The sequence below is a fragment of the Carcharhinus amblyrhynchos genome, chromosome 4 (assembly GCF_965287045.1).
Source record: "Carcharhinus amblyrhynchos chromosome 4, sCarAmb.v2.hapA, whole genome shotgun sequence".
NCBI classification, from domain to species: Eukaryota; Metazoa; Chordata; class Chondrichthyes; order Carcharhiniformes; family Carcharhinidae; genus Carcharhinus; species Carcharhinus amblyrhynchos.
Window position 1 is genome coordinate 114131132 of NC_137327.1, and position 21750 is coordinate 114152881.

Sequence of the window (21750 nt, forward strand, 5' to 3'; positions counted from 1 at the left end):
ACTTATATATAGTACACAAAGTTGCCACTGTCAGAGTAAATGTTTACAGTGATGGATGGTGTAACCACCAAACAGGCTGCTCTGTCCTGAATGGTGTCAAGCTTCTTGAATGTTGTTGGAGCCACACTCATCCAGGCAAGTATTCCATCATGCTACAGACATGTGCTTTGTAGGTAGTATATCGGCTTGACTGGGGGGGGGGGGGGGGGGGGTGGTGTGTGGAAAGAGGTGTGTGACTGGAGTTAGGAGATGAGTTAATGACCTCAGAATTCCCAGCCCACTGCTCTTATAGCTACAGTAGTTTTATGAGTGACTCAGTTTTTGGTCAATACTAACCCTCAGGATATTAGTGTGAGGCATTCACTGATGGTGATACCATTGAATGTCAAGGAGAGATGGTTAACATTCTCTCGTTAGATATGCTAATTTTTTAGCACGTGAACATCAAATGCCACCTTTTATCCCAAGCTTCAATGTTGTCCAGGTTTTGCTGCATTTCGCCAAGATTGTTTCAGGTTCTGAAGAGTTGCAAATGGGACTAACCAGCGGATGTCCCCACTTTGGACCTTATGATGGAAGGTGGAGCAACTGAAGATGGTTAGACCCTACCCTGACAAATACTTACAGCAACGAGACTGAGATATTTGGCCTCCAACAATACAACTATCTTCCTTTCTGTTAGGTATGACCCCAGTCAGTGGAAAATGTCCCCACCCCCTGCCTTGATGTCCCATGCAGTCACTGTCACCTCGAGTTCAACATTTTTGTCCATGTTATGACCACGGCTGTAATGAGGTGAGGAACTGAGTGGTCCTGGTGGAATACAAACCGAGTATCAGTGAGAAGGTTATTGTTATGTAAGTGCCCCTTGATAGCAATGTCATGACATCTTGCATCAGTTTGTTCATGATTGAGAATGCTGATAGGGTTATAATCAGGCAGATTTGTCCGTTTTTCATGCGCAGGATATATCTGGGTAATTGCCAGTGTTGTAGCTGTACTGGAACAGGTTGGCTAAGGATGCAACTAATGCTGGAGCAGAAGTCATCACCACTTGTTGGGATGTTGGCAGGACCCATAATCTATGCAAAATCCAGCTGAAGATTCGCATCAGGAGACCAATCAGTTGCGTAAGCAGGACTTCAAGAGCAGCATATAGGAAGACAACACAATCTAGTTTCTCCAGCCTGTAAAATTCTGATCAATTCCCTCAATTCAAACCAGAAAATAGCAAATTTAAAACTGTTCAAGACATTCTTCAGGCTAAGAGCAATCACAATCTGAAAATCCATTTCCTGAAGAGTAACATTCCCCGTTAATGATGCAATTGCACTGGAAAAGGTGCAGAGATACACCGGGATGTTGTCTGTATTACAGCATTTCAACAATGAAGAGGAGCTGGATAGGCTGGGATTGTTTTCTTTATAGAAGGCTGAGGGATGACCTCATCAAGGTGTACAAAATTATGAAGGATATAGATAACATAAATAGGAATAAACTATTGCCCTTAAGTAGAGGTCAATAACCAGGAAGCATAGGTTTAAGGTAATAGGCAGGAGGCTTAGGAGGAACTTGAAGAAAAATCTTTTCACCCAGAAGGAAATATGGAATTCACTGCCTGAGAGGGGGGAAGAGACAAGTACCCTCACAACACTTAAGAAGGATTTAGATGAGCCCTTGAAATACAATAGCATTAAAGGCAATGGACTAAGTGTGGGAAAATGCAATTAGAATAGATACGTGTCTGATGGCTGGAACAGGCGCAATAAGCCATATGGTCTTTTTCTGTGCTGTAAAACTCTAGAGCAGCTCAAAATCCTGAAATCCCATCAGAAATAATTATGGAGGACTGGTGGATTAACTTAGCATGGGACAAATAATCTTCATTTCTTTATCCACATAATCCAGGGTCACATTCAAGTATAAAGAAAGATTTGCATTTATATATCACTTTTCACTACCACAAGACTTCCCAAAATATTTTCTACTCACCTGTAACGAAGGAAACACAACAGCCAATTTGTAATCGGCAAGGTCCCCACAAATTGTTGTCAGCAAGACTTGATAGGCTGAATGGCCTCCTTCTACACTGTAGGGATTCTGAGTCCACATAGAAATAAGTCAGATCACCTGTTTCAGCAATTTTGGTTGAGGGGACAAAACACCTCCAGGACACCAAAGAAATCTCCTTAAATCTTATTCCAAATAGTGCCATGGGATCTTTTAATTCCCCCAAGACAATATAATGGGACTTGATTTAAAGTTTCATCTAAAGAAAGCATCGCCAACATTGCAAAACTCCCTAGTACTGCACTGGAGTGTCAGCCTTGAGTGTGTACTCTGAGCTGAGACTTGAAAGCAATATTTTTCTGAAGCAAGAATCATACCAACTGAAGCTAACAATCGCAATGCAAGATTGAGGGAGTGCTGCAATGTCACAGGCAACATTATTCGGACATGATAGCGGATAGAGATCACATCTGCTTCAGATAAAATTGCTCAAGCAACAGGAAGTTGTAATCACCTCATTTGTAACCACTAAGAAATATATTAACTGGTAACTCATCTCATTGCTGAAGCAAAGCTGTATGTTGTTATTTGGTACAACAGTTAGAGCAGTCTAAAACTAAAAGTTTCAAGGAATTACTGAGATATTTTGAAAACAAAAAGTTACAAGTAAACTTCCTTGATGATTACAAGGAACTTGATCACATTAGAATAGAGACGGGGAGGAGAGAATAAAAAGAGCTAAGAAATGGGGAAATGCCAACCGGTGATTTCTCCATTGTCTTGGTTATGGCAGGTTTGTTTGGAGCACGGAAGATAATGTTGTGCTTGGCAACACTTCATATTGCATGCGCCTGAAGGGGGGAAAATGCTTAATTTCTTAGGCAAACTTCATACTGATAACCATTTGGATGATAGCTGGTGTAGAATTAATTTTTGAGATGTATATTGATTGGAATCTGTCAGTAAATAATATACATGTGAAAGTATTTTACAAACTTAACTAAATAAGAACTGAATAAATATTTCAATATACTGTGCCTTAAATTCTGGAACAATTTTAACTATGGGAATTGAATGTGAAAACAGAAGAAATGTAGTATAGCACTGTTATCCATGAAATGGTTCACATTGCAAGATATTTGTATTAGTTTGAAGGTCCAAGTTTCTTTTTAGAATATATACCATTGAAAAACAGTGTAATCTACTGTTTACCAGCTGTCCAAAATAATTCAATGAAGCTAAACTAATAACAAAACTCTCCAGATTACAAAGAAACTTGCCTTTCCATTATGTACAGATGTGAAATCAAGCAGCTATTTCAGAAAATCTGATTCATTATACAAAAATCTCTTAAAATACAACTGGCATGTTTTGAATAATTCTATAAAACAGCACAAAAATGTAAACTTCATTTTGTGTTTGTTACTTGAATCAACTTTGACACAACACTGGCAATCTCTAAATTTTCAGGAAACAAAAGTAGAAAGCACAAAGTACACCATCAAATAGCGTAAAAACATAATGCAAAAACAAAATACGTAGAAATCAGTGTCCAAAGATAACTCAGAAAATGTGAATTCTTCACTTTTAAAGGTTTAAGTACAGGAAGCTGATCTTATTAAAAGTGATTTAGAAATAAGCTCCTGGCCAGTAGGGAATCCAAGATTTAAGCTGATAACTGTTTGCAGTATCAGAATGGCACATTTACTTAAGATGAAGAAGAAAGACAATTTCCACATACTGTTCTCAATTCTGCAGAGGCCACATAAACTATAAGCAGTTACATATTAGCTTCACATTAGTGGATGTACAGTTCAGCTTGTCCAAACTGAATGACTTGCAATCAATCCCCAACATAAATTAGCAGGTGCTCATCATGTGTTTCTGGGAGACTCAATGAATTGGATTTATTCTGAGTAACTTTGCAAGATGATGGTCAGATCCTTTTACGAAGCATCATAATCATCATCATCTTCGTGCTTCCGTTTCAATGGGTTTGTCTCACTGGTGCTACCTGAGGTCGAGACCATGTTAGTTGTGATAAGGATATTTTTTGAGCCAATCAGAGACGGATTGATCAAGACATTTTGGACTGAAGTTGTTGAGCCTGTAGCTGTAAGAATAAAAATGTGTAACATATTTAGAAATTCTGTCCAAATGAATACACCTATAGTAAACAAATGTTAGTAAAGCTAAATCACAAATCAATTTGATGATACAGTAAGTAGATAGCAAAGTTAAATTTAAAAAATGAAATAAACTTGCTTTTGGACCAAATAGAAATCTCGCTCTATTAGAATTAGTAATTTCCATTTCAAACTGTAGCTTTATGAATGTTGCCTCTTTATTTCAAAAATATTATTTTGGGAGTTATATTCTGCAATACTGAACGAAAAGATTGAACAGAAAAGGAAGGAAAGAGAAGAGAATAAAATAGGAAAACGGTTGGATTTATATAATGCCTCAATCACTAGACGTCTCAAGGCTCTGTTTTAATGTGGCAGCCAATTTGCACGCAGTAATCTCCCACAAGAGAACTGTGGTAATAATCAGATAATCTGCCTTTGTGATGTTGCATGAGGGATAAACACAGGCCGGTGCACTAAGGTTAGCTCCCCTGCTTTTCATAATAGCACCATGGAATCTTTTACATCTATCTGAGGGCAAACAGAGTGTTGGTTTAATGTCTCATCTGAAAAACAGCATGCCTAACAGCCAGACACTCCATTCATATTACATTGGGATGCCAGGCTTGATTTTTCTGAGACTTGAAATGTTCTGACTCAGAAGTGAGACTGCTACCTACTGAGCCACAATGCTCTCAACAGTTCAATCATACAAAGGTCAGTTAACTTAAAATGTGAGGAAACATCAAATTAAAATAATTTCACAGGAAATATTTCAGTTACATTTAATAGAAACCTTACAGTGTGGAAGGAGTCATTCAGCCCATCGAGTCTGCTCTGACCCTCCATAAGAACACACAACCTAGAACTACTCTCCCGCCCTATCCCCATAATCCTGCATATTGATCAAGGCCAATCCATCTAACCTGCGCATTGTTGGACTGTGGGAGAAAACTGAGCACCCGGAGGAAACTAACACGGACGCACCATAGGGTAGAGTATATTGTAAATTCTAATACTATCATTTGCTCTACACATTCTTAAGACGTGGGCATCATTGAAAATATGAAGAGGCTTGTTGCATTGAGAATACGAAGAGTCAAAAAGTTTGGGACTAGAGTCAGTTACAGACAATACTGGAGAGAGCTGTTAGATAACCTTCCCTGACAGACATTAATTAACCAATTGGGGTTTTACAACAATCTAGCAGCTTTCATTATTATTTCATCTGGTGCCAGCCAATAAATCATTAGGTTGTTAATGAATTCAATTTCATAATTTACCTTGGTGAAACTTGAACTCTCTACCTCTGCAATGCTAAGACAGTGCCGTAGCTATGGGGATACAGCACATTTTTGGATCCACTAAATATTTAAAATGCCAGTATCAGCACTGAATAGACAGTTCTGGATTCAAAGGTCATTAACCCATTTTAGCTGCCACTTCAGTGCAATGATGAGGGAGTAATGCAATAACAGATGTGGTATCCTTTAGACGAGGTGTGAAATCAAATGTCTGACTGTTCATTACCCTTTGAGAAGGAAAGCTCTGAATGGGTTCTGGCCTCACCCTTTCAATCAACTCTAGCACGACAGACTAACTGATCACATCTTATTTGCTTGTCCAACTGGCTGCCAGAACTGCAGTGGCCACGATGCATAAAATACATTCTGACCAAAAATAACTTTTGATAGTTTGAAAATGTCATTTTTTCTTTCCACCATTATGACGTGGTGGAACTAGAAACAATTAAAGCCATGAGGTTCACACCTTCCATCTACAAGACAAATACAAGCATTCATTTTGAAGTACGGAACTGATCTTTTATATGGGAACAAGTTATCATGAATCATGAATGCGTGTTCAATAAATCACAAGTTTGTGATATTACCTGGTTTTACATTAGTTTGAGAGGAAGGGATTTGCACTGTAAATCTCTGTCCAGCCAATGACACAGGTGTTCCAACTTTTGCAGTAACAGCCACTGTTTGTGATGATGGTGTGCCTACAAATGTAGCACAAAGAATTCCAAATCTTTCAAATATACCGTGCAAATTAATTAAAGACCCTATAACATACATTACAATAAGAGACCACAAAGAAATCTGTAATAACTATTTTCTACTTTTGACAGAACTCAGAAAACAGGAATATAATTTCAATTATGATTGACACAATCTACCTCCAAAATGACTATCAAAAACATGTTGTTAAGGGTGAAACTTCATGCAATTAAAACATACTTTAGGTGGAACAAATATTGACTTAACCATCGCAGAGTACAAGTTAAAGCAGGTTCTACAGACGCATCAATTTGCTCTGTACAGGACAAGTGCTCCCTCTATTCAATACAGTTTATTATAATGTAATCAGTACCAATATGTACATACTTCAGTATTTATGGTGAAGATTATAAATGCATTGGGGGATAAAGCAAATTGATATGGTGATGGAGGGGGTAAAGCCAAACACCATCAATCCCACCAGGAAATTAATAGTTACTGATAAAAATTGGAATTTAAAACATATAATCACGTGTAGGAACTGAAGCTTATATTTCAACCATTACAATGACCAATTCAATCTTGGAAAATATAGCATTGCGGCACAAAAGGAAGCTATTCGGCCCATTGAGTCCATGCTGACTCCCTATAGGTTAATCCAGTCATTCCCCATCCTCCCCTCTACTCCTGCACCTCTGAAAGTTCATTTCGTTTGAAATCATTGATCATTTCTCCTTCTACTACTCTCATAAGCAATCAGGTCATTACCAAACACTGCACACTAAAGTTCTTCCTCACGTCCACTGCAACTCTTTTCCCAAACTCTTCAATTTGTGTCCCTTAAGGGAGCAACTTTTCATCTGTCAACCTTATCTAAATTTGTCATAATCTAGTACACCTGCATCACATCTCCCCTCAACCACCTTTACTCCAAGAACATACAAATTAGGAGCAAGGGTTGTCCACTTGGCCCCTTGCATCTTTTCAGCTCTTCAATAAAATCATGGCTCATCTGATTGTAACCTCAACTCCACATTCCCACAAGCCCCGATAACGTGTATCCTCTTGCTTACCAAAAATCTACCTCAGCCTTAAAAATATTCAAAAGATTCTGCTTCCACTGCCTTTTCAGGGGGAGCGTTCCAAAGAGTCATGACCCTCAGAGAAAAAAACCTCTTGTCTTAAAGGAGTGAACCTTTACTTTTAAATTGTAGTCCCAATACTAGATTTTCCCACAAAAGGAAACTTCCCTTCTACATCCACTGTCAAGGTTCCTCAGGATCTTATGTGTTTCATTCAAGTCACCTCTTGCTGAACTCCATCGGATACAAGCCTAGCATGTCTAACCTCTCCTCATAAGACAACCTTCCCATTCCAGGTATTACATCTAGTAATTCTTTTTTGAATTGCTCCCAGCACATTTACACCCTTCCTTAAATAAGGAGACCAATACTGTACCCACAATGTGGTCTCACCAATGCCGTGTGCAAATGAAACATAACTCCCTACTTTTGCATTCAATTCCCCTCACAACAAATGATAACATTCTTTTAGCATTCCTAAATACTTGCTACACCTGCACATTAACCTTTTGTGATTCATGCACTGCGACAGCCAGGTCCTTCTGCATAGAGCTCTGCAATTTCTCACCTTTTAGATAATATGCTCTTTTATTCTTCCTGCCAAAATTTCACGTTTTCCCACGTCATAATCCAACAAAGAACAAGAATCCCAGCTTCTGTCGCCTAACCTTGTAGCTAAATTCCTTCATCTCTAAAACCATTCTAGTAAATCTCATCTGCGGCCTCCCAAGGGCCCTCAGATTCTCCCCAATGTGTGGTGACTAGAACTGAACACAATATTCTAATAGAGACCTAACGGTTCAATACAACCTCTGTGCTTTTGTACTCAATATCTGTACTTACAAATTCCAAAAAACCATATATTTTGCTATTTTCAAAGTATGTTCTGCTCCTTCAACAATATACATGAACCCCCAGATCCCTGCACACTTTTTAGAACTGTGCCAGTATTGCCTCTCCCCATTCCCTCCACCAAAATAAATCTTACATGTTCTGTATTAAATTCCACCTGCTACTTGTTTGCCAATTCAGTGTCCTCTGAATGAAGAGGTTGGGAAAATGATACAAAAGTCTGAAATCACGTACCAACCGATTCGAGAACAGCTTCTTTCTTGCTGCCATCAAACTTTTGAATGGACCTATCATGCATTAAGTTGATCTTTCTCTACACTCTAGCTATAAATGTGACACTACGTTCTGCACTCTCTCGTCTCCTTCTCTATAAACGGTATGCTCTATCTATATAGCATGCAAGAAACAATACTTTTCACTGTATGCTAATATATGTAACAATAATAAATCAAATCAAAATAAATCAAATCAAAATCATCTCAGTCCTACTCCATACCCTGAGACCATGATCCCATGTTTAAACACCCCAACCCCCCTCCAGCCAGAGTAAACAATATCCCTGCATCTCGTCTGTCCAATCCAGTCAGAATTTTATATGGCTGAATGAGATTCCCTCTCCTTCTAAACTGCAAGGATACAGGCCTAGTCAACCCAAACTTTCTGCATATGACAATCCTGTCATCCCAGGAATCAGGCTGGTGAACATTTGCTGCGCTTCCTCAATGGCAAGTATATATTTTCCTAGAAAAGGAGACCAAAACTATACATAATACTCAAGGTGTGGTCTCATCAAGGATTTATACAGTAAGCTGCAGTAAGTCATCCTTGCTTCTTTACTCAAGTTCTTTTGTAATGAAGGCCAACATACCATTTACCTTCCTAAGTGTATACTTGTTTTCAATGCCTGATGTACAAGGACACTCAAGTCCCCTTACACATCAACATTTCCTAATCTATCACCATTTAAGTAACACTCTGCCATTCTGTTTCTCTTTCCAAATAGATAACTTCACATTTATCCACATTATGTACATTTGCCATGCATTTGCCCTCCTTCTCAACTTGTCTAAATCACCTTCAAGCTACTTAACATCTTCCTCACACTCACATTTCCCTAAGTTTTGAGTATCAGCAAACTTGGAAATACTACATTTGGTTCCCTCAGCCAAATCATTGATGCATATTGTGAATAGCTGGGGCCCAGTATTGATCCCTGTGGCTCTCCAGTAGTAACTGCCTGCCACTTCAAAGTACACCCATTAACTCCTACTCTGTTTACTGCCTGCTAACTAATTCTCAATCCATGCAACTCTATTACCCCCAATCCCATGTGCATACAAACCTCTTAGGTAAGACTTCTGTAAAACCAGTCAGAAAATCCAAATGCACCACATCCACTGGTTCATCCTTATCGATTCTGCTAGTTATGTCCTCAAAAAACTCTAGTAGAATTGTCAAACATGATCTTCCTTTCAAAAATCCATGTTGGCTTTGTCTAATCCCATTGATATTTTCTAAGTGCCCAGTTATCACATCCTTTGTAATAGAGTCTAGTATTTTCCCTACTACTGATGTAATGCCAAATGCTTGTAATCTCCAGATTTCTCCCTCTCTGCTTTTTTAAACAGCATGATTACACCTGCCACCCTCCAATCTGCTGGCACTGTTCCAGAATCTACAGAATTTTGGAGGATGACAACCAACGCACGCAATGTTTCCATGACTGCTTCCTTAAATACCCTAGGATGTAGATGGTCAGGCCCTGGGAATTTAGCAAATTTCAGTCCAATTAATTCCTTCAGCACTATTAATAAGTAATAATAATCTCCTTCTCACCAGACTCTTGATTCTTAAGCATTGCTGGGAAGTTATTTGTGTCTTTCTCTGTGAAGTCAGGACTGAAATAGTTGTTCAATTGCTCTGCCATTTCCTTGTTTTCTATTATAAATTCTCCTCTTTCAGACTGTAAGGAACCTAACATTGTCTTCACTAATCTTTTTCATATTACATACTATAAAACCTTTTATAGCCTGGTTTTATATTATCTTCAAGTTTACTCTCATACTCTATTTTTCCCTGCTTAATCAATCTTTTGTTTCCCTTTGATGAATTCTAAACTGCTACCAATCCTCAGGATTGCTACTTTTTCTAGCAACCATATGTGATTCCTCTTCGGATCTAATACAATCCTTAATTTACTTCGTTAACTATTGTTGGGCTGCTACTCCTACTGTGTTTTTGCACCAAAAAGGAATGTGTACCAGTTGCAATGCATACATTTGTTCCTTAAATATTAACCATTACCAATCCAACTTTAAAGAAGTTCCCTAATCCATCTTAACCAATTGGCACCTCATACCTTCTAGTTTCCCTTGATTAGATTTAGGGCCCTAGTTTCAGATCGAACTTCTTTATTTTCCATCCTAATGAAGAATTCTATCATGTTCTTGCAACACTGCTTTTCTCACTGAAGATTTTCTCCTTTAAGTCTTACTATTTTGATGCAAGAATATCCCTGCAGCATCATCATGTCCTCTTCTCAATTCTGATCAAAGGGATGCATTCCTTACCTCAAGGATAATACCTCCTTTCAACACTACAATGCATTTCCTAATCAGCACTGCCGTTTCACATGCAATTTCCTTCACTATCTTTTCTGAACACTTGTATCCAATAATAAACAACTAGTCCTCAATTTTTAAGGCATCTTTGTGTTGTTACTACTACATCATAGATATCTCCTTCTCCAGAATTAGCCCAAATGACCCATGAGTCCGAAGCTCTCACTCCTGTATGATACATCAAGCCGCTCACTGATCCTTACTATTCTTATTTCTAGTTTCGCTAGTATGTGGCACTGAGAACAGAAATATTTGATATCCTACTTTTTAACCTTTCTCCCTAGCTCCTGCAATTCTAAATGTAAGACCTCAATACCTATCCTCTACATGTCATTCATACCTATGTGCACTTCTGGCTCACTCCCTTCCACCTGCAAATATTCTATGCCTTCTCCATAACATCCTTTACCCTGACACCATAGAGGCAACACACTATGCAGGACTCACAATAACAATTACAGAAATGTTTGACTGACCCGTTAACTATGGAATCTCCTATAACAACTGCTTTGTTTTTCCCTCTTGTGCAGTACCTTACCCACGGGTGTCATGGTTTAGACTACATTCCCTCAAGATGCCCTGACTGCTAGCAGTCAGACATTGTCCTAGTTCCCACATATTGTATGACTTGTACACAGCAGGTCTAAATAAATTTGTTCCCTCTTTTACAATTTTGTTAGGTCCTTCCTTAAACTGTTAATTTTAATTACTGCCTCTAAACCTCAGGTCCCGCTGTCTCCAGCTCCCTCTCTCGGACTGCTCATTATCTTTTAAAATGCCCGAAAAGCATCTCTGTTCTCCCTGCAACTGATAGAAATGGTAGTCCATGGAACTTGTCATTATATCTTTCTTATCAACTCCTATTTGCAGTGGTTTCTTTTCATTAAGCTTGGTCAAATGATGATATTGTCCAGGAAATAAGCAAGCTGAAAGGACACCACATTTACCATAATGCATTAATGGAACAATGGGGCTAAAACCTACAACACTGTGTTACAATGCACAATGCATCTAGATTCAGAGTGGGTAGGAGGAAATCCTCAGGTTGTGCTAAGTTTCAAACATAACCATTCTGGCTCGGGCACGATTCGTGCAGTTAACATAGAATTATAAACAGGTGTAATTCTGCCTTGGTACAAATAATAATTTGCAACTTACCCAGTGTTGGTGTGCTGGGTCGACTTGTAACACATGTGCCAACGCTTAGCCTTGGTACAGTTATTCTTCCAGTGGATGATGTAACCTTTGAAATTGGGAATAAAGGAGAGTTCTGAAAATCCAGTCAAGGCCTGATTAGTAAAGTTGTACCAGCATCAAGTCCAGTAATACTCTGATGAGGCATACCTTCTTATGTAATGACTTCAACTTGTAGTTTGGAGCTGTTAGACAATATCTGTCTGGTGGCAGTCTGGGCCCAGCATACGGTTTAATCAACGGTAGTGGGTTCTGATTCTTCTGACGTGCAATCTCCAGCAGAAACTGAAGAGACACAATGAACATTTAAAATTAATATTTTTGTTTACTTCAATGCTGTTTACTACACATGAATAAAGTTGTTTCGTTGAGCAATACTTGCATCTCTAGGAGGAGGAGATGTAAATGAATGGTCCATTCGGCACTGAATAGCCAGCCTTACATCGTCTGCATCAACACTTGCTTTCTTAGCATGGCTGGAATATATTTTAGCATCCTCCAGTATTGTAGTAACATATCCTGAAAGTAGAAGAAAATTGTTGCAATAGTGCCCATCATACATCATAGGACAATTTTAATCTCCACTCAGGGTGGATAAAGTAGGGGGAATCCAGACCATTTCTGGTTTAAAGAAGGCAATTTAGAGGCAGGCAAATAGTGCACTCTCAGGAGATTGGTCTGTCACTTAAACCTTAGAAGGAGATTCTAATTCCAAATCTCTTCCTCTATCTAACAATGCAATAAAACACTATGTTTCCATAGCTAGTAATTCCTGAAACATAGAATCTCTACAGTGCAGAAGGAGGCCATTCAGCCCATTGAGCCTACACTGACAACAATTCCACCCAGGCTCTATTCCCTTAACCCCACCTATTTACTCCACTAATCCCCCTGACACTAAGGGGCAATTTTAACATGGCCAATCCACCTAACCTGCACATCTTTGGAGTGTGGGAGGAAACCCATGCAGACATCGGGAGAATGTGCAAACTCCACACAGATAGTCATCAGAGGCTGGAATTGAATCCAGGTCCCTGGTGCTGTGAGGCAGCAGTGCTAACCATTGTGCCGCCAACCAGGTCAATAGTCTGTCACCAGGAGCTAATAGCTTGTGGAGCACCACTGCACATCAAGCATGGCTGATCAGGATTCTCTCCTGCTCAGACCTACACCTACTGATGCATTTGGAAGGATTTACAGATTGATAACACAGTCAAAACAGGTTATCAACGCACCTTCCTTGGTCATCAAGTCCTGGGTCAGAATTGAACCAGGAGCTTCTAGCTCAGAGGCAGGGAAGGATTCTATCTACTATGCCACAAGATCTAGAAAGAGATTGTGTGTCCCTATTTTAAATACTTGTAAACCATTGAAACTCCAACAGATGAAAGATCCGTGACTTTCTTACTTTGTTTACGAACCTGGAGCAGCATGAGTGCTTCCCCTTCTCCATCAAACTTTAAAGTCAATACAAGGTGAGCCCACAATTCCAACATCCTCCTCAATGTCAAGAATTGCCACCACCCTTCACAATTTTCCATCCACACCTTCCCCACCACTGTACTGTCAAATCTATCCGATATCCATTCCTTGACTGCTTTCTAGTCACACACATAATGAACCAGTCAATTTGGCTGGCTGGAGGAAATCCGGTGAAAAAATTCCTATTTGAAAGGGCTTGTGTGAAAGTTGTGTTACTGGTTTTTCTGTCTGAAAATCTTATCCGCTGGTATCGGTTCCGAATTATTATCAAGCCCCACATGCTTACTTACGGTATGTGAACTCTAGCATCTGATTAATAACTCGTGGTTCGTATTCTGTGACACCCATATCTTTTAGAATCTGCGCCATAACCTACAGAAAAATGAAACAGAAGCATAAATTTCCCCTGGATAATAATTATTTACAAAGAATGAATCCAACACATCAAGTCACCCTACAGGCAGGAAATTATAGGCCGGTTAGCTTGACTTCGGTCATTGGCAAGATTTTAGAATCCATTATTAAAGATGAGATTGTAGAGTACTTGGAAGTGCATGACAAAATAGAACTAAGTCAGCACAGTTTTGTCAAGGGGAGGTCATGTCTGACAAATCTGATAAGAGTTCTTTGGAGAGTTAACAAGGAAGTTAGATAAAGAGCCAGTGGACGTGATTTATTTAGATTTCCAGAAGGCCTTTGACAAGGTGGTGCATAGGAGACTGTTAAATTAGTTAAATGCCCATGTTGTTAAGGGTAAGATCTTGGCATACATAGAGGATTGGCTGCCTGGCAGAAGGCAGAAAGTGAGGATAGAGGAGTCTTTCTCAGGATGGCAGCTGGTGACTCGTGGTGTGCCTCAGGGGTCAGTGCTGGAACCACAACTCTTCACAATATTCATTAACGATTTGGAGGAAGGAACCGAAGGCATTGTTGCTAAGTTTGCAGATGATACAAAGATATGTAGAGGGCCAGGTAATATCGAGGAAGCAGGGAGGCTGCAGAAGGACTTGGACAGATTAGGAGAGTGGCAAAGAAGTGGCAGATAGAATACAATGTGGAAAAGTGTGAGGTTATGCACTTTGGAAGGAGGAATGGAGACATAGACTATTTTCTAAATGGGAAAATGCTTAGGAAATCAGGAACAAAAAGAACTCGGAAGTCAGTGTTCAAGTTTCTTTTAAGGTTAACGTGCAGGTTCAGTCGGCAGTCAGGAAGGCAAATGCAATGTTAGCATTCATGTTGGAGGGCTAGAATACAAGTTGTATTCTAGCAGGGATGTACTTCTGAGGCTGTATAAGGCTCTGGTCAGACATCATTTGGAGTACTGTGAGCAGTTTTGGGCCCCATATCTAAGGCCTTGGAAAGGGTCCAGAGAAGATCACAAGAAGAGCTTGTTGTATGAGGAACTGTTGAGGACTCTGGGTCTGTACTCGTTGGAGTTTAGAAGGATGGGGGGGCGGGGGTGGTCTTACTGAAACTTACAGGATACTGTGAGGTTTGGATAGAGTGGACTAAAAACGGTGTTTCCATTAGCAGGAAAAACTAGAACAGAGGGCACAACCTAAGGTTAAAGGGACAATCCTTTAAAACAGAGATGAGGAGGAATTTCTTCAGCCAGAGAGTGGTGAATCTATGCAACTCTTTGCCACACAAGCTGTGGAGGCCAGGCCATTGAATGTCTTTAAGACAGAGATAAATAGGTTCTTGATTAATAAGGGGGTCAGGGGTTATGGGGAAAAGCTAGGAGAATGGAGATGAGAAAAAAAGTCAGCCATTATTGAATGGCGGAGCAAATTTGATGGGCTGAGTGGCTTAATTCTCTCCTATGTCTTATAGTTTACAAATGGATCAAAAGGTGGTTGCAAACTGGTTTTAGTGCATTCGTATAGTGCATTCATTTTTGTCCTGCGCCAGGCGAGTTTTGAAGATAGAAAATAGAGAAACAAGCAAATTTTCTTAAAAGCAAAATACTGCGGATACTGGAATCTGAAACAAAAAGAGAAAATGCTGGAAAACTCAGGTTTGGCAGCATCTGTGGAGAGAGAAAGTAGAGTTAATGTTTCAAGTCTATCTAACTCTTCTTTAGAGCTTTGACAAAGTCATATGGACATGAAGCAGTAACTCCAGTTTCTCTCTTTTCACGGATGCTGCCAGACTTGCTGAAATTTTCCAGCACTTTCTATTTTTGATGCAAATTATCTTAATGGCTTTCATAGTCTGATATCCAAATCAGCATAATCTGCAAACTAGTAGGAGCAAAGATATTCAATTGTCAGTTTGGAAAAGCCAAGGCAATTCCAGTAATCATACTATCTTTAATGTAAAGCAAAATGCACAACTTAGGATATGCGAGGAAAGGTTTAGATAATAAAGTCTAATGTCTATTTCTCAATTATTTGTGTACGTACATGAAGGAGTTGAAATGATCAACTATAATATGTTATCTTCCATCAAAGTCAGCATTAAACTTACTTTTCAAAGGCATATTATTAAAATAGGTTAATGCTGAATTACATTTCTTTTCAATGTGCAATTTATTTTAGTTCTGGATGAAATCAAGCTAGCTTGTTATGCTGAGAATCAGCCAAAGCCATGTAGTCACTCCATGATACCAGACGTGCAAGTGAAATGCTGCTTCATCTGAAAGGAGTGTTTGAGCCTTTGGATAAAGAGATAGGAGGTAGCTGCTGCACAGCAGTGATTGCATAGAATCCCTACAGAGCAGAAGGAAGCCAGTAGGCACCACTGAGTCTGTATTAACTCTCCTACACAGCATCTTACCAGGCGCTATCCCCATAACCCCACATATTTAGTCTGTTAATTCCCCTTGGGACACTAAGGGACAATTTAGTTTGGCCAATCAATCTAATCTGCTCATTTTTAGACTTGGGAAGGGGATGAAGGATTGAGGGCAATAGAAGAATGGACCAGCGCAGTGGTTCTTGATGCTACTGCTAATTAGATAAACTAGGACAATCCAAACAAATCAACAATAATAATTTTACAAACTCATTCTATTCACAATTGTGGCAGAAAATCCTCAGCTTCTGCTAAGAGCAGAGCACATATTTTCAAATACTGTGCACTACTATTGTAAGGGATCCAACACTGCGACTGTGTCGTTAAAGGTCGACACAAACAACAAAAGCAGCTCTGACAAAGGCTCATCCATACTTGAAACACTGGCCCTCTTTTCTCTCCACAGACACTGTCAGAATTGCTGAGTTTTTCCAGCATTTTTTGTTTTTATTTCAGGTTCTGGAATCCGCAGTATTTTGCTTTTATATTACAACAAAATGCAAGTGATGTCCAATAGGTTGAAAATCTAATAATCAGTGGGAGCAAATCCCATTTCCAGTCCAAGTAAATTTCGACTAAGATAATTTAAACATGCTCAGCTCTTATACATGGAAAGCACATATAAGAGGATGAAGAGCATTGTCATTTTATCATTGTTTTTAATCATAGAATCCCTACAATGCAGAAGGCCGCCATTTGGTCCATCAAGTTCACACTGACCACAGTTCCACTCAGACCCTTTCCCTGTTAGCCAACATATTTGCCCTGCTAATCCCCCTGACAGTAATGGACAATTTAGGATAGCCAATCAACCCAACCCACGCATCTTTGGACTGTGGGAGGAAACCCTGCAGACACAGATGGAACGTGCAAACTCCACTCAGTGATCCAAGCCAGGAATCGAACCCAGTCCCTGATGCTGTGAAGCAGCAGTGCTTGATGCTGCGAGGGAGTAGTGCTAACCACTGTGTACCCATTTCCCTGCACTATTTTGCAGACAAAATATGAAAAGTTATTTTTAATTTGAACCCATTATTATAACAAGGGGAAGCGACTCAGTTTCACAACTGTTCATTCAGATATTTCCAGCAAAAACAGTAATATTCCTATGGACTAATAAGTCACTCGCTGAAGCCAGAAAGCATTCGCCTTTTCTGTCATAAGGGAATTCTAAAGAGAATGTAACCTAATACATATTCAGTTTACCTTCTGTTAAAGATTTCAGGACCTCCCCATATCAGCAGTTAAAGGAATTAAAATTAAAGAAAACAAACAAGGCTGTCAGTGGAGCAGCTGAAGTGCACTGCAAACTTCAGTCCCAGCTCATGTCTGATTCATCAGGTTGTGGGTTCAAGTCCCACTCCTGAAACTGGAGGACACAATCAAGGCTGAGATTTGTGTGTGTACTGAGGGAGAGCTGCACTGTTGGAGGTTCTGTCTTGCCGGCCAGATTGCTTCTGTTCCCATAGTTGCATCTGACAAGCAAGGGAGGTTATCCCAGCCATTACCGGGGCAGGGCTGCCCTGTGTGTGTGTGTACCGGGGCCGAGCTCTCTCGGTGTGTGTGTGTGTGTACCGGGGCCGAGCTCTCTCGGTGTGTGTGTGTGTACCGGGGCCGAGCTCTCTGTGTGTGTGTGTGTGTGTGTGTACCGGGGCCGAGCTCTCTCTGTGTGTGTGTGTGTGTGTGTACCGGGGCCGAGCTCTCTCGGGGTGTGTGTGTGTGTGTGTACCGGGGCCGAGCTCTCTCGGGGTGTGTGTGTGTGTGTGTACCGGGGCCGAGCTCTCTCGGTGTGTGTGTGTGTGTACCGGGGCCGAGCTCTCCCGGCGAGTGTACCGGGATTGCCGGTGAATCCATACCTGCGCGTCCCGGGGAACACTCTTCGGAGCGGCCATCTTCCCCTCACTGCTCATTTCCGGCGGCGGCTGCCAGACGTCACGTCCGGCAGTGCCGGGCGGTTGAGGCGGCCAGGGAGAAAGCAGCTCCATGGAAACTCCATCGCAGCGCGTTACCGCACACACCGAACGGTTCACTTCAACTCAGGTCATTTGGCCTGGCGTTCCAATGCTGGCCCTCTGTGAGGGGGAGCAGGCCACAGGGATGGAGCTCTTGCCATTTGTCCCTTTTCCAGACGGTGGTGATGGCGTTTGAGTCAAGGACATTGCAGTGTGCCCGTCTCACTAATAGAAGCTCAGGCCACACATTGTCCTAATGTAGCTGTGTCATTACCTCATCTCCTCACTGAGCAATTCACATTTATAAATTTCAGTATATACCAAGCATTATCCTCAAATCACTCACAATCCTATATGTTAATAACTTTCCTGTCTAAAGTAAAGTTTACTTATTAGTCACAAGTAGGCTTACATTAATACTGCAGTGAAGTTACTGTGAAATTTTCCTATCCCCATTTCTGGTTGGGAAGATAATATCTCTCCTGCCATTAAATGGATTGATATGAATATTTTGTAGCCTACAATTCTTTACTCCAGCCTGCCAACTAATCAATAACTTGGTTGGATCTAATCCTCAGTACTCATTATTTATTGTGTGGCAAGCTTCACATTATTAATCATTTCTTTTCAGATGAAGCTATGCAATATGAGTGAACAACTTAGTTGACCCATTTTTGTATGATTGAAATGTATTTGGTTTCCATGATCACGACAATCTGATCAGATCTCTTGTCACCACCCTCCTTTCCACAGGCCAACTGATCAAACCTCATTAAATGCTTCACCACCATCCATTTGTCCCGAGTGCTGAACTCATATCTTTCTCTGGTCTGGTTTGAGACCTCCCCTCCTACTTTCCCCTCAATATTCATATAACACCACTGCTCATCCAACCTTCCCTCTCGGCTTCCAGATCAGCCAATTTTTTAAAATCTCTTTCATGAGATGTGGTCAACATTTGTTGTCCATTCTTAATTGCCATTGAACAGAGTGACTGGTTTGGCCATTTCAAAATCAACCACATTACCGATATTGGAAATGGTTCTCTCTCTTATCCAAGTATTGTTCCTATTGCCGTCAAATTTGCCATCTTCACTCACTGTCAAAGTTAAAAAGAATATATAATTAATACCTTTACTTGTCTTTGAGATGTAGCATGTTGAACAATGCAGCTGTTTGATAGTTGGTTTCCTGTAGAATTCTGGAATTCATTTTGTTCAGTTCAGCTTGTCTTGAGAAGTTGGTGGTGAGCTGACTTCTTGAATCACTGCATCCCTAGGATGTAAATATACACACAATGCTGCTAGGGAGGACATTTCAAGGCTTTGACACCCTGACAGCAAAGGAACAGTGATATATTTCCAAGTTAGGATGGTGAGTGGCTTGAAGAGGAACTTCCAGGTGGTGATGTTCCCAGATATCTGCTGCCCTTGACCTTCTAGATGGTAGCAGTCAAGGATTTGGAAGATGTTGCCAAAAGAACTTTGGTGAGTACTTTCAGTGCATCTTGTTGATGGTACACACTACTGTCACTGTCAGTGGTGGAACAAGTAGAGATTTGTGGAAGTAATACCAATCAGGTGGCCTACTTTGACCTGGATGATGTTGACCTTCTTTGCTGTTTTGGAGCTGCACTCATTCAGGCAAGGGGAGAGTATTCTGATTTGTACCTTGCAGATGTTGGACATGCTTTGGGGAGTCAGGAGGTGAGATACCACAGGATTCCTGGTCTCTGACTTGCTCTTGTAGTCACAGTATTTCATAGAATCATAGTATCCCTACAGTACAGAAGGAGACCATTCAGCTCACCGGGTATGCAGTGACTCTGATAGAGCATCTTACCCAGACCCACCCCTTTCCCTATCCCCTAACCCCTAACCCCACATATTTATCTCGCTAATCCATCTATCCTACCCATCTTGGGACACTGGGCTAATTTAGTATGGCCAATCCACCTGTCCCACACATCGTTGGACAATTTTGTGGCCATTAATTCCATTTCTATCAATGGTAACCCTCAGGCTGAAGATTCAATGATGGTATCACCATCAAATGTCATGGGCTGATGGTTAGATTCTCTCTTGTTGGAAATAGTCATTGCCTCGCATTTGTATAGCACAAATGTTACTTGCAACTTGTTAACCCAAGACTGTCCAGGTCTTACTGTATTTGCATTGCTGCAGTATCTCAGGAGTTGTGAATGGTGCTAACTTTGTACAGTCATTAACTAACATCCAACTTTATGATTGAAGGAAAGTCATTGATGAAGTAGCTGAATATTGTTAGGCAAGTGAGTCTTCAGTCCCCATTCCATCCCATTGGCTTTGCAAGTTTATCCTTCAAGTGCCCAAGCAATTGTGAAGTTGTTGATCATTTCTGCTTCCACCAACCTCTCATGCAGCAAATTACCACTTGTAGAAAAAAAATGTTCTTCTTCACTTAACCAAAGTCTTAAATCTGTGTCATTTGTTACAATCAGCTAATAGAAATAGCTTTCTCTTGTCTACTTCATCCAAATCAGTTTTGTACATCTTTATCAAATTTCCCCATAATATCCTCTGCTCCAAGGAAAATGATCCCAGCTTTTACAAGTTAATATTGCAGCTAAAATCCCTCGCACCATTCTGGTTAATCTCCTCAAGTACCTAGTGTTTTTAGTTCCAATTATTGTTTTGAGGGGTGTCACTGGACAGCTGGTTTGTGATACAGAGTGATGCCAACAGCATGTATTTAATTCTCAGACCATCTGAGGTTATTCATGAAGGCCCTGCCTTGTCAACCTTGCCACTTGCCTGAGGTGTGTTGACCCTCAGGTTAAATTGTCACCAACCAGCTCTCCCCCTGAAAGGATACAGCAGCCGATGGTCATCTGGGACTATGGCAACTTTACTTTTACCTGTTTTGAATCTGTTATCTATCATTGATGTTAAACTAGCTGGTTTGTTGTTGCTAGGGGTGCCCTTTCACTTTTTAATGTCACATTTGCCACTTTTCAGATCTTTCCTGTATGGAGGAGAGCAAGCTGTCCATTATGTGCACTTCCACTTCCTATAGCGACCATGGATGTAAGCCATCCAGACCAGGTGACTTATCTACTCAAAGCATAGGGTGAACGTTGGTCCCTTAGAGGATGAGAAGGGGGACTTAGTGGTAGGGGATGGGGATATGGCTGAGGCCCTGAATAACTTTTTTGTTTCTGTCTTCACGGAGGAGGACGTGAATAATTTGCCGGGTGTTAGAGATGGAAAGGTGGTAGGACTGGAGGGTCTTAATGACATTACTGTTACTAGAGAGGAGGTGCTCGACAGACTGGAGGGGCTGATTGTGGACAATTCGCCAGGACCGGATGGAATGCATCCGAGGGTTCTGAAAGAAGTGGCGGAGGTGATAGTGGATGCCTTGGTGGTTATTTTCCAGACGTCGCTGGATTCCGGGGAAGTGCCGGAAGATTGGAAAGCGGCTAATGTTACGCCGTTGTTTAAGAAGGGTGCCAGGCAAAAGGCAGGGAATTATAGGCTGGTTAGTTTAACGTCTGTTGTAGGTAAAATGTTAGAATCCGTCATCAAGGAGGAAATAGCGAGGCATCTCGAGAGGAATTGCTTGATAGAGCAGACAGACGCAGCACGGTT

At 40.7% G+C, this 21750-nt stretch overlaps 1 protein-coding gene across 1 annotated transcript; it reads right to left on the reverse strand.

Moving 5' to 3' along the window:
* Window positions 1-462: 462 nt before the first annotated feature.
* Window positions 463-18079, reverse strand: taf9 (TAF9 RNA polymerase II, TATA box binding protein (TBP)-associated factor). The gene is made up of 7 exons (XM_080187758.1): window positions 18026-18079; window positions 13661-13742; window positions 12271-12407; window positions 12039-12173; window positions 11853-11937; window positions 6028-6141; window positions 463-4123 (listed from the first exon to the last, which is right to left on the reverse strand). Exons 1-7 carry the CDS (start codon window positions 18077-18079, stop codon window positions 3957-3959), a joined length of 774 nt encoding a protein of 257 aa, XP_080043884.1. The 3' UTR covers window positions 463-3956.
* Window positions 18080-21750: the final 3671 nt, after the last annotated feature.

Bases quoted from the DNA above. Each gene is read 5' to 3' on its own strand.
- taf9 (XM_080187758.1), bottom strand. From the start codon at position 18,079: ATGAGCAGTGAGGGGAAGATGGCCGCTCCGAAGAGTGTTCCCCGGGAC. The intron at 11,938-12,038 runs GTATGCCTCATC...CCAATTTCAAAG, and splicing joins TGAAGTCATTACATAAGAAG to GTTACATCATCCACTGGAAG. The intron at 6,142-11,852 runs GTAAGTTGCAAA...CTACATTTGTAG, and splicing joins ACCCAGCACACCAACACTGG to GCACACCATCATCACAAACA.